Raw genomic sequence first — 16,451 nt, forward strand, 5'->3', positions numbered from 1 at the left:
ATCTGGACTGTCTTCTGAAAGGACGAGTGGAACAACTATGGAAGAGGTAGACTGAGGTTAAGCCTTCAGTCAAGTCTCGGTCCTCTCTCGCTATTGTTCCAGCTCCTGATTCAAAACACATGACGTGACTAATTAAAACGTGTCTATTTAAAGGTTTTGCTATTCGATAATAATAATACTAATGCACTGAACTTATATAGCGCTTTTCTAGACACCCAAAGACGCTTTCACACACTAGCACATTCACACACTGCTGGTGATGGTAAGCTACTTGTAGCCACAGCCACCCTGGGGAGGTCTGACAGAGGCGAGGCTGCCATTTGGCGCCGTCGGCCCCTCTGACCACCACTAACACAGGCAAGTTGAGTGAAGTGTCTTGCCCAAGGACACAACAGCAGGATACCCCTGGCGGGAGCTGGAATCAAGCCCATGACCCTCCGATCATGAGGAAACCCGCTCTACCACCTGAGCTACTGCTGCCCCAAGATTATAGTGGAAAGTTTAACTTTATCAGCCTGACATGTTTGATAGTTCAGCATGTTAAGTATAGAAAAGTACCAGTTTGAACAATGTTTGGTTATAAAAACTTCTCTTTGAATGAAGCTGCTTTGCTTGGTGCAGAGAGGCAAAAGGCAAGGAATTATGTTTTTGCATACGCGTGTCTATCTGCAAAATACACAGCCAAGCCAAAACCACACACTCACACATAAAAAGTAATCAATTACAAACTCTACGGAGTGTTAATTATACTATTCTGTGTTATTTTGATTTTATAAATGTAAATTTTAAAAATATAATGTTGGTAACATCACGACTTTAGCACAGACAAAATTATGGGGACCCCCTGCAGTCTTTAGTGACCCCCTTGGGGGGTTGTGGCCCTAGCTCGAAAAGCAGTGCAGTACAGGTGAAATTTCTAAAATTATAATATGGTGCAAAACTTAGTAATCCAACCTACAAGGTGAAACTTATTTAAAGATAGACTTACTACATGCAAAGCCACATATTTAAGCCTTTTTAATAATTGTGACGATTATGGCTTGCAGCTTATGAAAACCCCAAATTAAACATCTCAAACAATTAAAATATTGTGAAAAGGTTCAATATTCTAGACTCCAAGTGTCACACCCTGATCAGCTAATGAATCCAGAACACCTGCAAGGGGTTCTTGAACCTTTAGATGTCTCTCAGTTGAATTACTGAAATAAATGGACTTTTGCACCATATCACCTGGGATATCTGCCGATCTTTGCACACAGCCACTAAAACAGCTTCAACTCTTCCATGTGTGTATGGGGAATGTTTTACATTCTACCATTTGTGCAGGCCAGTCAAGTTCCTCCACATAAAAATCACTCATCTATGTATTTATTAGAAATCCTTTACTTTTTTGGTGAAGTAGTACTTTTGGTAATACAGAGAATTTTGAGTGCTCTGTGTCGAATTAGATATGGAGTCAAAAAATCTCATGAACCAGAGAGAGACGTAAATATCGCTACTGTCTGTAACCACTTTTTCCACAATGAGCTGGTTCACCCTGGACATGTCACCAGTCTATCATAGGTCTACCATTGGCCCTGGTGATGAAACTATCATAGAGTAACCAGATGATGTAGTACGTCGATCGCTGACTAACTTTCCAAGTCAACCTAATTTTAACATGGCCTCCACAAACGACTGATGTTAGATAACATAAAACATGGCTATTGAGATCATCCACAACACGACAGTGGCAAAGGACTTGTGTCTGCCCTGTGATTGGAAGGTTGCAGGTTTGAGCCCCCTCAGTCTGTTGCTGCCATGTTCTTATAGGCAAGACACACAACCCACACTGCCTGCTGCGGTGGTCGGAGGGACCGGTGGCGCCAGTGCTCGGCAGCCTTGCCTCTGTTGGTGCACCCCAGAGCAGCTGTGGCCACATTGTAGCTCATCACCACTAGAGTATGTGTGGGTGAATGTCTGATTGTGTTGTAAAGCACCTTGGGGGTTCTGGGACTCTAGAACGCGATATTGAATATAGGCCATTTACCATTTAAAGTTAAGTCCCATTAGTTATCACACACACTGATGTGTGTCTCCGCATTTGACCTATCTCTGCAGACACGTCCATGCTCTGGACTATTTGGTGAACCCTGTAAAGCTGAGTTTCAAGCGGGGAGGCACTGGGTTCCATTTTTTTTAAGTCTTTGGTGGATTTGAACCCACAATCTCCCAGTCTCAGGGCAGACACTCATACCACTAAGCCACTGCATACTCCCAGCAATCACACAATATAGGAAATCTCTTTGAAGCAAAGACTTCCCATAATGGGAATCCCTCAGGGTTTTGCTAAAAAGTTAAAAATTAACTGTCGGCCATATTCGTCTATTTAAAGAAAACAAATTTCATGAACCACCAGATGGATTTTATTGAAACTGTCACGAAGTCTTCTACAGAAGCACCTCGACAACCAAATGGCTTATGAAGCCAATGAAATACAAGATGGCTGCCACAGCTAATCTTTGCAACACAAAAATTATGATAACTCGACTACTTTTACATATGTTGAGCCTAAATTATGTCTGTTGTTAGCTAGGAGCCACCCAATCAAGGCTTGACCAAAAAGCCTAAAGTCCACCCAACATAAAAGGATTTTATTTTAAACTCTGGCGTGAAAGGTGGCAGGTTATATGACTTCCTTCAATAATGCAGGACTTTATTTTATACATGCAGTAGGAAGAAGTCTATGTGTGCATTCACTGGTAATTTGTGTCATAATACAAGCTGTAATTAAGAGTGTATTTATGTACAAAAGACCATAGTACCTGTAGTGAAAATATTCAGATGCTGCACACACAAGAACAACATTTGACCTTGTGAATCATCTGCTATGCACAAGAAGCAGCATTAGAGTCCGTCTCTCTATCTCCAGTGAAACAGAGAGTTTTAATCCATCTTACAGTACTCTCTATGTGGGAGTCTTTTCAACAGAAGAAGGTGGGCTATGTAGAGATTTTTGCATGCTTCAAAAGAGATGCGCACGCATGTTTGCACATGCGTATGTGTGGGTGCACAGCGAGACCCCCTCAGGAAAACAGAGAGCTCAAAAGCAGGAAACACGAGGCAAGAGAGGAAAAGATGCTGTGGACTTGAGTTAGAACATCAATGAGCCCACGTAGCCTCACATAGCATGTAGTCTTTTTAAGGTTCAACACATCATTTATTTGAAATGTTGTTAAAAAGTACCAGTATTACAACACTGAGGGGATATTCTGGGTTACGGATGAGCATCGGATGAGTAACATGTTAACTGTCGTACCAGCTTGGTGATCATTAAAGCGCATTTGTGAAGTGCATCACGTGGATAATACTCATGAATATTATGTTGTATCAGGGTGATTGGGAGGAAAGACAGGGAAATGAGCTGGGCACCTTGCTCATCCCCTTGTTCTCCCCTTTTCCATCTGCTCTAATTTGACACCTTGAGCACTAGGGGGGTTAACTAGGTATGGGAGCGCAAAGACAAAGCAGAATTCATTAAGAATAGCAACTCTTCTCTCACCTCAACCTCCTCCCTCCTCCTGCTAATGACATCAGAGGTGAGCTGACGAGCCAGAGAGCAGCGAGAAGAAAAGGGAAAGAAAGTCAGAGGGAAGGGAAAGGGGGAATTAGAAATATTCACGATAAAAGGTTTTTATTTTCTTCTGGAGGCAAGTTCAGCTCACATAGCTCAGCTCACATAGAAGTGCTCCGACACAACAGTCTCTCAGAGGCCTTGTTTGCTCCAAGTGGATTTCTGCATCCTTTTAACATTCACTGAGAGGTTGCAAAAATTGCTATTTTGCTTCTGACAGTCCTAATGCACTATGATGACATACCAACAACCGACTGCAGACCTTCGAAAGCCCATTTATGCCACACTTTGTAGGTTGGATGGAATGCAATCAGACCTTTTCAACATTGTGATTACCACGTACTGGCACGGTAATCTGTGGCTGAGGAATTGGCTGGCTAATGGCAGCTTCACATCAGCCATCTATAGGGACCTTGCAGACAGGTAAAGTGGTGGTTGCAGGATATTGAAATGGTCAGTGCCAGTTGGGATGAAAGGCCTTAAAAAAAGTATTGGGAATTTTATTTGTTCTGCAGAGGAAGCAGCAGTGAGAAGAGAAGCAGCTTTATCTTTTCAGTGGCTTAAAACATCAAACACCTCGCTTTCGCTCGCAGCCACCAAAGCTACTGCTTGATTTTAGATCTGGGAGAGAAAAAGATTTGAGAGGCAAATAAATAAATAAAATAAGGAAAAGACTCCAAGCTGAGTGTAAATCCTCGAAGAAACAGGGTCTCAAAACCTTTCAAATGCTCATTTCCATTTATCTACCGGTGACATTTTTCATGACGTACTCTCTGGCAAACTATCTGACTCATAAATCCAATTCAAGCCTATTACTGAAGAACTTTTAAAGCTATCCTTCATTAATGTTAATGGGTTTTTTAGAGGGGGCTAGTGGTAGTTAGGACTACATGGCTGCTTTCCCAAGCTTGTTTAACAGGCACCAGACAGAGATGGATGCCCCTCGCCGTCCGATAGGCTCTCGGAGCCATCTATCACCCAGAGGACCCACCCACAGTGCTGGCGTTCCACAACAAAAGGGCAGGCAGCAAAAGCTCCTGACTGACAGCTTTATGTGTGTGGCGGGTAGTCAGACAGCAGACAGGAGATTCGGTATCTGTTTCTGGCCTCAGAGCTGGGCTGCTCTCCGAAAATGAGTTGTGAAGAACAGGACAAAATAACGAGTGAGCGGGGGGAATCAATCAATATACCGACGCGTGAGATAAATGAGAGAATGAGACACACACACCGAAATAAACCAACGACATCCCTAATGCTGCCGAGTAGGTACAAAACTAATCAGGCAAACGAAGCTGCCCCAGCAACATAAAGTGTGAATGGAGAGCAGTGTTAAGACATAAACAGTTATTATCACTAAGATTATTACCCTTACACCTCCAGACTCACTAATTAGCACAATAAACAGCCACACTGTGAAATGTATGGGCAGAGCACGTAATAAAAACCCACTGCAACATGTAGATGTCTTTACTGCATGTTCGAGTCACAAATAAAGGGCTGTCGGCACTAAAATCCAACTCAAAAACATTAAAAGTAACCATATGAAAACATAAACTGCTTTGCCTCCGTTACAGCTGTAATCTTTTTTACGAGCAGGCACAGCTCCTCTCAGGGTGTGTAAACATATATATTCTTGAAATGCAGACAAAACAGAAGGGGGAGGGGGGGAGTTCAGAAAAGACACACTAAATTTGGACAGTAAGTAGTATCACCCCGTCGGCGCGGTACACCGCACATTCGCAACGCCCCATTTAACCGCACACGGCGCTTCCCTCTATTGCCTTCATTTGCATACTTCAGCGGGGCCCTGACGGATGAAGACGGATGGGCCAAAATCAGCCTCACTGAAACAACTGTTTTATCAAGGTTAAACTATCCAAGAAGCTCTTAACCCCCGCGCCTTTATCACACTACAGCTCTCCCAATATCAATCTATCAATATGATCCTATCGGAAGGAGCGGGCGGGCGAAGATGCTCTTCGTAAACTCGAGTAATAGGAACATAAAGGAATTTTATGTCTTTGGGGGGAAAGACTGCTAAACATGGTGCTGAAGGACATGTCCAATAAAACAGGCTGCACGGTGGTGCCAGCATGCCAAATAAAAAATAATAGAAGAAGAAGAGGAGATGCTCACCTCCAGGCGAGGATGGGGTCGTTGGTTCCCATCTAAAGGAGAATTGCTCGAAATCTGTTAGGCTCGAATTAAATCTGCACATCCTGACAGCATCCTCTAAACCCGAGCAGAAGGATGTATGTTCATGTTTACATGTTCCCCTCCTTTTTTCCAAGAAGTTACAGATACATGTCTCAAAATACATCTCCTCGTGTCACGGGGCGAAGCTTAATGTAATCCGACAGCTCTCGTCCTATCAGTAATAGCTAAAACCTCCGCCATTCCGGTATTGAGAGCAACAACATTTAATGGCTTTTTGGGGGAGGAGTCTATTTTTGCACAGCAGACAACCACACTGTACTTATGTGTGCAGACAGGCATTAACTTCCTGTGCAATGACTTCACAGAAAAGCAAAACATCCCATAGGAATGTCTGTTTAATTATTTCATAACAGTTTATTGGTAAGAATCTCACGATACGATATTTATCACAATACAGCGGAGACGATACGATGTACTGTGATACTAAAAGTATGCAACTTTTAAGACTGAAATTAATTTCTAAACTCAAGTCAGATGCTTCCAAATGAAACCAAGTGTTTCCGTGAGATCTTGTTGTTCCATCAGAATGAAGGCGATGAAAACCGCTGCCCCCTAGCAGTTGGAGTTTGAGTTGCACCTCACAAAAGAAGTACATAAGTACAACAATCGATACAGTGCTTTAAAATATTGATTGAGTATCAAATCATGAAACATTGTGATATTTCAGTGTGTCAATATTTACTTACATCCTGATGAATCAAGTATTTTCTTGCTTTAGACCACAGGTCACACTGACCCAGAAACAACATTATTCACTGACTAAATGAACAGTAAAAATAGCAAATCATCTAAAAGAAATGCTCTGATTCTGGTTTTGACACCCCAGACCAATTTTTTATTTGCGATGTATCTCTGACCTAAAAATACTGGCTTATCTCAAATAATTATAATTAAGAGAATTGTTTTTTTTATTATATCAAAATTATGATTCTAGAAGAGAAATTATTCACACAGAAGATTTGTAGCATCAATTATCACACAGTGGTAGTGACTTCACTAATTGGTAAAAATTATGGATTTTTTTCTAATTGGCAAAGGTACATTCATGGAAAAAATTAAATCTGAATTTCAGATTGGCCAATTATTTATTAAACTGATCACACTGAAAATTGGAAAATTCATTTGTTAATTTTTTGTTGCACTTATTTATCTATTTATTCATATTCATCACAAAAAATAACATCCTCAGGTAAAATACAAAAATCTACTAAACCACCCATCACATCCAAACAGTGTGCTTCTCATATCGCCATAGCAACACTTTCAGCATAAAGATGCAACTTTTATGAAACACTATGGCAAGCTGACACAAAAAAGTGAGTACACAACACATGATAGCAAACCGCCTCACTCTCCTAACTTTTGATCTTTGAAGGGTAAAAAGCCCGTTAGGAGCGGCTTGGTAATAAATAAACAGAAGCATATAATTTGCTGATTATGCTCAAGTAGAAAAAAGAAAATGACAGCAATTAACATAATTTCAGTGGGAGTTAACTGTCCAGAACTAACATCGCCAAAGGCAAGCTGGCAGACAGAAGGCGCAGAGGAAACCCACAGCTTTCACTCTTTGTGTCGGGATACGGATTTCTCTAGGAGAGGAAAACCGGCAAGCAAGGCTTCGCTGTGTTATCAATCCTTGTTGTTGTTACTGGGAGAGTTGTTTACACAGAAACCAACGCTTTAAATATTCAAAGCTGGGAGAATAAAAACGTGTTTAGTTTGATTCAAGTTTTCACACTTTAAAAATCGACATGATGTTAAAATGTTTTGTCACGGTGCAAACGAGAGACCTAGTCCACTTCCATTTCCCCGTGTTTAGTCTGAAACTTTGTTTCAGCAGTTTTAACGGCTCCGATTCGTCTTCCAAAAAGCTGGTCTTAACGCTGCCAGGCCATCAGACCAAGCACTGACCTCTGTTACCATTTATGCTCTCGCCCCACAGTGCTAAATGCTACCTGCGGTGACACATCTGCCTCAGGAAGCCATCCAAAACTGCAGAACCCTGTATCTCTATGGGCCCCAAGGAATTAGCAGCACCGATCCCGAGAGACAGCCCGCCTGCCAATTCCTGCAACACCCCCCACCCCCCTCCTCACCAACACACCCTCTGACACAGAAATAGTAGACACTGAAAACTGCACAGCATGAAAACAGCTTGATTTTGCAGCTACAGCACAGAGCAACTCTTTGTGAGGCTAAATTTATCATCGTATTAGTGTCTTTCTCTTCGGTTCAATATCTCTACACCTTTTTTCACTCTGTGTGTGTGTGTGTGTGTGTGTGTGTGTGTGTGTGTGTGTGTGTGTGTGTGTGTGTGTGTGTGTGTGTGTGTGTGTGCTTTTTTTTTGTCAAAGCCTCTCCTTCCAGTGACGGCGGTGAGGTTACCGAGGCTCATCTCTGGCCCCCTTTGTTTCTCACGGCAACGGCGAGGTTTATTAACATAAATTAGAATAGCTCACCGAGAGACTACCTTATCGCTACCGGTTACCCACGGCAACCTCTCCTCCACTCTCAATCCACCTGAGCACTTGTGAGTGTGTGTGTGTAAGACAGCGTGTGTGTATGTTTGTGATATAACGAAAAAAGAACAGGGGGGAGAGAGAATGACAGAGCGCACTCCCCTGCATCTAAATGTGAAAGTGCTCTGAAATGAGGGAGACACATCCACACCCATCTATCTCCTCGGCCCTGATTAAAATAAATGGTGCTATCTGCACTGCATGACTCACTACACCATGGCATTACTATCAGTAATTGAAACATCCAATCACTACTGAGCCATCAGGCTCGCTGCTCTTCCCCATCTGACTCGGTGGCACCTGATTGAACATCCTACTGTACGGGATGTAATACAAGATGTGCCATCCAGTTTATACAGAGAAATACTGAAGAGAGAGGCAGGAATACAAGCAGGAAGTGTGTGCTATTGCTTTTTTGTTGTTGTGCGCTTTCAAATGACACGTCTGTGAGCGTGTATAGTGCATATTTAAACGTATACCACTCAACATCGTAAGCAGATATCCAGCGAGTCGGCAGGCTCATTGATTGGTGTTGATTCCATCTGGGCAGCGAGCGGCGACTGACAGAGGATCTAAGCCGCTGCGAAAGGCAACCATTAATCTTGGTCCTGTTTAAGCAGCGTGTATTAATTTGTGTCATTTTTACTAAGTCAGCCAGGGAAGAGAGCTTGCCATCTCATGTCTGACTGTTCATCGAAGTCTAATGTGTGTGTGTGTGTGTGTGTAAGGGGGGGGGGGTCTTTTGTAGAGAACCCCAGCATGCAGTAAACACGCCTCTGACATCTTAGTGGCAGGGTACCACATAACACACCTTTGTCATTTTTTTAAAAAGGAAAAAAAAAGATCAATTTCTTAAATCATGTGGTGAAAATAGGTCATAAACACTAAGATTTAGCACCAAATAAAAATGAGAACCCAATCGGAGCCATGCGAGCATATCAATAATAAGATCTAATAAGATCTGCAGGTGTTTTCAGCTCCCAACAATATGAGGATGTATGCCTTAACCGGTCACACTGCAGAATCCAATCAAACCCAAACAGCACCAATAAGAAACAACAGTGGCTGAGGCAATTGCTATGGCAATAATGTCACCGGAGCTGGTATGTAGACTCTAAAAGCCGCTCAGGAGACAAACATCTAATAAAAAAAAAGGAAAGAAAACGACAAAACTCCACTCCTCGTCGAGTGAATTTCCTCTCTAAAGCAATTTTATTTTCAATAAGTGGGGGCCATTCTTAGGGTAATGGATCTGAATATGATCTCTGTCAGAAAACTAAGAGGCTAGCCGTGTCGAGTATGAAAGCCTGATGTTCGGGACGGCCAACACAGCTGGATCAGATAACCAGAGAGAAGAGGGCAGATTGGGAGGAATCAATGGACTCTTCTCTTTCTGGGACAGGTGAATGGATACGTTAAAAACTCATTCAGCTTCCTAAAAAAATCTACACTAAAATGTGTTCAACTTTTTTTTAGCTGCACTAAAGCAAAACAGATCTGATTCGTATGTCCACAAACACCCGCACGCCACACCAAATATGACCATTCCACATCCAGATCTGTTATCACGGCTAATTAGTACTCCCACCTTAGATTTACAGGGCTGTAATTAGCCCCTTAAAACATGATTAACATGTCTCAATTAAGCCAGTCAACATTTGCATAATATATTAGCTCTCCTAATTGCTAGTGAGTTTATACCAGAGGACAAGCAGCAGCGGAGATGCTTGCTGGCTCTCCTGGAGTCGGCTGATCGTGTCTGAATATGAAGGAAGTGTTGGTAAATAAAAGGGATCCTGCTGCTCACTTTTAAAGGGAAGAAAAAGTCAGCATGCATCTGTTCTAAAAATATCTATATCAAATGTTTATCATGATTCACTCGGATGAACATGTCTGGTCGGAGGAGGAAAAGTTTTTCTATAAACTCGCAAATCAAAGTCGGCTTTTTAAAGGAAAATTTGCGCTCGTTTTGAAGATATTTATTTCAAGTTATTTATGAGGGGAACAGACAACGTCCTGTTCAGTCTTATTTCTGTGGAAACTAAAACATGAAGAGGAGGAGGAGAGGAGGAGGAGAGGATGGGGATAAACTGCTGCTTCTGCACTTCCAAGCCAGGGACAGATATACGGTCTCCCAGCTAGCACGGGGAAGCCAAGGACATAGCCATTAGTTTCAGGACAGCGCCACATTGGAGACTAATGCCTCCATCTGTCACTGGATATGAGAGGAGAGTAACAAAGAGAGGCAACACTAACCCCTGAACTCATCATGGACAGCCATGTCAATTAAATACTGAAAAACAGCAGCACTGGGAGCCATAGTGACCAGTTTATCCACCCGCTGCATGGGAGCTCAACGAGTGCCTCTATCATCGTTTAGTGCTGGTATTAAAGAAAACGCTGGAAATAAACACTTCATATCATCTCCACACACCTGTGGGTTTATTTTAGGCCTGCGTAGACCTTTACTCATTGATTAGGTCATGATGAGACGACTCATGGAGCTTAATTGCTCAACTACATTTTGGGTCATCATTTCGTTATTTGCTGGGTTTCTCTGTTTTATTTAAAGACCAACACTTTTGCAGTGGTGTCTAGTATAAGTGAATGATCGCTGTTGGGAACAAAAGCTCTGGCGCTCCTGTTTCAGGAACTAGAAGTTAGCCAGAGGTGTAGAAGAAGAACACGGCAGAATATGGAGTCTTATTTCCTGATATTTGGACACCTCCTCTCTGATTGGCTAACAGCAATGTGATTCTTCCACTCACTCTGTTTATTCTACAACGTTGATGTTTTATCTCCACAAATAACAAAAGCCTGAAGGAATTCTGCTGTGTGGTGGAGTTGCTAATGCTAACAGCTAGTAAGTAAGTAAGTAAAAGTTTATTTATAGAGCGCCTTTCACAGATATAAATCACAAAGCGCTGTACAACATGATAAAGATCAGGGCAAATACCTCTAACCAATAAAAACATCAGAAAAACAACAGCAGTGATAAAATAGTAAATAAAATCATGAGTATAAACAAAGTGAAGGTGTGAACCCGAACAAAGCCATCTTTTTGAACATTTAGGGAGGGAACGCCTGGATGAAAAGGTGAGTTTTTAGATGATTTTTAAAGACCTCTACAGTGTTAGAGAGACGGAGATTTGAAGGTAGACTGTTCCAAAGTCTGGGTGCAATAGTCTGAAAGGCCCTGTCCCCTTTGGTTTTCAGTCTGATTCGAGGAACAGCCAGGAGGTTTTCAGATGTGGATCTAAGGTTCCGAGAGGTGGTGTGTGGGGATAAAAGCTCAGATAGGTAGCTTGGAGCCTGGTTGTTAAGAGCTCTATAGGTCAGGACTAAAACTTTAAACTGTATTCTATATTCTACCGGGAGCCAGTGGAGGGACTGTAAAACTGGAGTGATGTGAGCTCGTCTGCTGGATTTGGTTAGGAGTCTGGCTGCTGCATTTTGGATGGCTTGAAGGCGTGAGAGGGAGGTTTTGCTGAGACCAGTAAAAAGAGCGTTGCAATAGTCTAAGCGTGATGACACAAAGGCATGGAGGATTTTTTCCAGATCTGCAGTAGAAACCAGTTTACGGACTTTTGAAATGTTTCTCAGTTGAAAGAAACAAGAGCGGGAGATGGTTTTGACGTGTGAGTCTAAACTTAAAGCTGGATCAAAAATAACTCCTAGGTTTCTAATGTTGGCCTTGGCTGATGGGCAAAAAGAGGCAATTTCTTGCTAGCCTCTAGTAGCTCTCTCCCGGATACTAATAACCAACAACAGCCTTCTCCATCACGGGCCAAGACAGGTGAGTCCATGAATGCTAATTTTAATTGTGACATAGAATTGATTGACTTTTCTAATCTCAGGATTTTCCCGTCTTTCTATCAGCAGCTAATTCAGGAAAGGGGTAGAAGACTATTTTCACGTTCAGACTGCATGTGAAACTCAGTGGTTCCAATCAGATTTAAAAAACATGTAAAAAATGGTTTCTCGGTGAACCTGGCCTTTAACTCTCCTGGTCTGGTAAAACGTGTGGCCATCTCTATTAATGTGCCACCGGACAGCTTTAAGCACATGAATGTATACAAATGTATGTACGCTCCCTCTGGTCCATGTTGAGTGTGGTACTCGCCAAGTCACCAAACAACACAATGACTACCTGGAGTCCTACATATCGGCCCACTGACTGATTACAAGATTGTTGACACCTGTGATGCTAATTAGTAAACACACCTTTAATTCTCTTTAATTCTCAGTCTTTTGTTTAGGCCTATTCCATGATTTATTTTTATTATCATTCTGTTGAAACATGGCTGAAAAGCAACGTCTGACTTTCATTAGGTTACATTTCATAGAATTTTTATTTATTATTACTTTTGTCAGATTCAAGTTATTTCTGTGACCTCGAGATTATCAGTAGCGCCCCTCTTCTGGATAACCCTTTGAAAACTTTCTGAAGGCACATCCTGACTAAACAGAAAACCATCCAAAAATTGTCAAATGCTTCATATCAGACACCAAAAAAAATCCGGTAAGGGGTTTTAAGAGTGTGTGCAGCGAGCCGGAGGAAGTCTTACATTTTCATGAGTCCGAACAGGACCCCAGGCGCAGCACCGCTGTAAATATCTAAAATGTTTTGTCTAATTAGCGGTGCCATTGGGAGGGCTGCAGTTAGCAGGATAGACTGATTCAGCAGGTCTCCGACTTTGATAAGTTCAAGCGGCGTAATGCATTATCCGCCTGATCACATTAGTCATGCAGGAGCTCTCCATCTGACCTGTCGTCTGCATGAATGTAACGTGAGGATGCAGACACGAAGAGGCCTGACGCAACAGTCCCAAGCCCGCAGATAGAGAGAAACAGGAGGGGGGAGTCGGCCTGAAATCCGACACCCAGAAACACTGACTTGGTGTCTGGCCTCTCTTTCTTAGTCGACCTGTACGTGCCAGCTTCCTTCGCGTTAATGGTTCCACGCAGAGACGCTCTCCAGCTCTCTTCGCAGGATGTGAAGCAAGCACAGGAAAACAAACCTGAAGTGCTCTCAGGAACTTCGGTAACAACGACGATAGTTCAGAGAAGAAAGGGAAAGAAAAAGTTGCGAGGGGCCTGGAGACGGGGAGGGAAACGGTTCTGTGAAACACAACCTCAGCTGCCAAACGGAACATCTCTAAGTGGTAACACGAGAAACCGCTGTAGGTTTTCATAAGCCAGTGTGTGAACCTAAGCTTGTTTAAGCTTGCTAAATACTCCAACGCAGTGACACGGGAATGACCCGGCACAGATAAAAAAGGAGTGGGGTGCTGTGGGGTCATCAGTTAAGGCCTTCTCTGTCTGCTATTGGCATGCACTCCCGCCTTGTTTGTCAGCTGCCTGCCAATGGACACCTCACTGCAGCAATGACCCATATTGCTGCTGTCAACCCTCACACCACCGATCCACCGCACAGGCGGGAAGGGGGAGCTGCACACGGCTTAACTACATGCAGAATGTAACTAATGCAGAGAAATGCTTTGTCTTTATGGTTAAAAAAACGGTCGAAGAAGCTTAAAATGAACTCCTCGTTTGCACCTCTTCTCTGAGACACTCTTGACTGCAACAATGTAAAAACAGCAAGGAGAAGCTGACTCTATAAAGAATATAAAAAAGTCCCGACAAATTGCAGGCTGTTCTCCTCTCACATACTCTGCACTCAGCACATTTGGCTGTAAATGCCATGGTGAAGGTTTGAGTCATTTTCTCTGTCACTGCAGTGAAAGGATTTTCAGTTTCGTCTGCACAAACCCTCCTATAGGCGAAGACGAGCTGCAGCTCAGCTCTTCAAATGTAGACAGGAAGGCTGCTTTTCTTTTGCTAAGGTGAGGGAGTTTAAGTTATTCATACATTTTAAACGCTTTTCTGTTTTGATAAAAAAGAAAATGTAGCAGACATTGGAGGGGGGGAAAAAAGAAGAGTAAAAATAACTGCTCCAGCTCACCAAAAGAGAGAATACAAGCTGCGGTGAGACATGTTCATTTCCAAACTTGGTGCTAAACAGAGGGGAGGACAATTTGCAGTCTGAGGGGAGCCTCGCTCTTGTCAGAAATCCTGGTTGCCAAGAACGGTGAGAAGAGGGAAGAGGCAGGGGGGGAAAGCCAGGAAAAGGTCCAAGTCACTATGTTCTTCCTTTTGGAAACAAACTCTGGTTGAACCCAGGGAGACGCCAGACAGTTTACAAAGAGCCAGGCATTACTCTTTCGCTTTTCCAAGCCTTGCAATTTAGAAGCAGGGCCCCCAGCCTGTACTGTAGCTATCTCCCCAACGACGGGTGTGCTCTTTGTAAATTTGATGAAAATCTCAAGTGTCTGCATGTTCCTCCTGTTTTCCCGTTTTATTTTGGGAGGGGGGGGGGGGACCTGTGCCAAGCTCTGACTCACACAAATGAAATGTCAGCGAGGAACAGTTTTGTGTTATTTTAATGAAAACTGGATTGCAATCCCTGCAAGCTTCAGCCCCTGTGTTTATTCTCAGCCATCTCACATGGCTGCGACACGACAAGCAAGAGCCGGCAAAGTGACAAGCTCTCTCAATAACCAGGCAGAGAGCTTCCAAGTTGTGCTGGCAGATAAGGTGTTATTGGATATTTTGTTTTATTTCCTCTTTTGAAAAAGCTCCTGTCTCAGACATCCCTTCAGAGTAAAACTCACGTGGCTTCTTTTCATCTGCAGGAGAAACTGTAATAATTCCCTTTTCTTTTTGTAAACATAAACCGAAAATCTAAGCTGCCACCTTTTGCACACACTGCCACAAAAAATAACCTGTTATCCACAATATTTCATAAGAACAGGCAATTTTATGTGCAAACGCAGTCTGCTTTGCAAAATAAATAGCTTTTAAACAACTATTAGAGATGCTGAGACACTAAGACCTCTCTAGAAAAAAAGAAATGACCCTCTCATCAGTGTCCTTACCTGTTTTCTCCTTTATCTCACACAAGACGTTGAAAAGGGCAGGTTTCATTCTGTGGCAGTTGAGTGCATGTTTCCTAAAAAAAAAAAAAAAGATGGAAAACACACAGCTTTCCAAATCAATATTCAAACAAGTGGAAACACCAACAAACCCTTTAAATGGGACTTTTGGAGGAATTTGTGTAACAAATACAGACATGGAGCCAAAATTGTATCCATATTTATTGAAGCTGTTCAGTGATTTCATTAATTTCCTAACAGACACATAAACTCTTGATTTCTAGTCTAACATAAACATGTAAACCAACTAAATGTACTTGTGTTTATGTTTATTTGGTGTCAGTGCTTCTCTGGGCTAAAGAAGAGGTACGGGATTACAATGTAAGCGTCTTTGGAACAGTTATAACTGAGTTGCCAAGTCTTCCACTGATCTTTATTTAATCCACACGATTCACGCATTAATTAATAACTCCGATTAAAACAGTCAAACTAAAGTTGTTTACAAGTATCCCATCAAATAAAACACACAAGTGCGTATTTTCGGGTTGTTTCTCACCTCGCCTGCGCTTCGTCTAAGCTTTGGTCTGTGATGGTCATTATTTGTTGTAAAATGTCTCCGATGTCCTGCTTCCGTCCCTCCCCGTCCGTCCCCGCCGTGCCATCCTGCATATGCTGCGCCAGGCCGGGGTGTCCGGCCATGCCTACCCCGTGGGAGTGCATCAACCGAGGCTGCTCGTCCATCCTCGACCACGGTCCTCGCTGCCTCCCCTCCAACTTTTATTTTTATTTATTTTTTTTTTCAAATTCTGATCTCAAAAAAAGGGGGAGGTAGAAAAAATGGGATGAAGAAGAAGAAAAAGAAGAGAAAATATCCTCGGAAATTCCTCTGGATTCTTCCCGTGTATCTGAGCCCCAGACACTCCTCCTTTTTTCCTCCTTGGTAAGCTTTTCTGGATTTGGGAGGAGGGAGACTAAAATGACAAGCCCGCTCTCTCGCTGTTCCCCCTGCTCTTTCTCGGGTCTCTCTCCCAGCTGCTTTTAGGTGAAATCTGATCTGAATCGCTGCTTTTGGCTGTGGCCACTCCTGCACCGCTACTGGAGAAGAAGAAACATTAAAGGTTTCTAATCTGATTAAAAGTGGAGCGCGTTGGGCTGCGTTTACGAAAC

The 16,451-nt window shown here is 42.7% G+C and overlaps 1 protein-coding gene across 8 annotated transcripts in view; it reads right to left on the reverse strand.

Moving 5' to 3' along the window:
- Positions 1–16,229, reverse strand: part of pbx1a (pre-B-cell leukemia homeobox 1a) — a 54,790-nt gene extending 38,561 nt beyond the window's left edge. For all 8 annotated transcript variants that reach the window (XR_001572813.3, XM_015956888.3, XM_015956886.3 and 5 more), the window contains exons 1-2: positions 15,841–16,229; positions 15,288–15,361 (exon numbers count right to left, since the gene is read on the reverse strand). Coding sequence is in view for 7 of the 8 variants with exons in the window: in XM_015956888.3 (XP_015812374.1) it covers positions 15,288–15,361; positions 15,841–16,025 (259 nt within the window). In the remaining variant the exon portion in view is untranslated. The remainder of the gene's footprint in view (positions 1–15,287; positions 15,362–15,840) is intronic.
- Between the last annotated feature and the right edge of the window lie 222 nt (positions 16,230–16,451).

The sequence above is a fragment of the Nothobranchius furzeri genome, chromosome 11 (genome assembly GCF_043380555.1).
Source record: "Nothobranchius furzeri strain GRZ-AD chromosome 11, NfurGRZ-RIMD1, whole genome shotgun sequence".
NCBI lineage: Eukaryota > Metazoa > Chordata > Actinopteri > Cyprinodontiformes > Nothobranchiidae > Nothobranchius > Nothobranchius furzeri.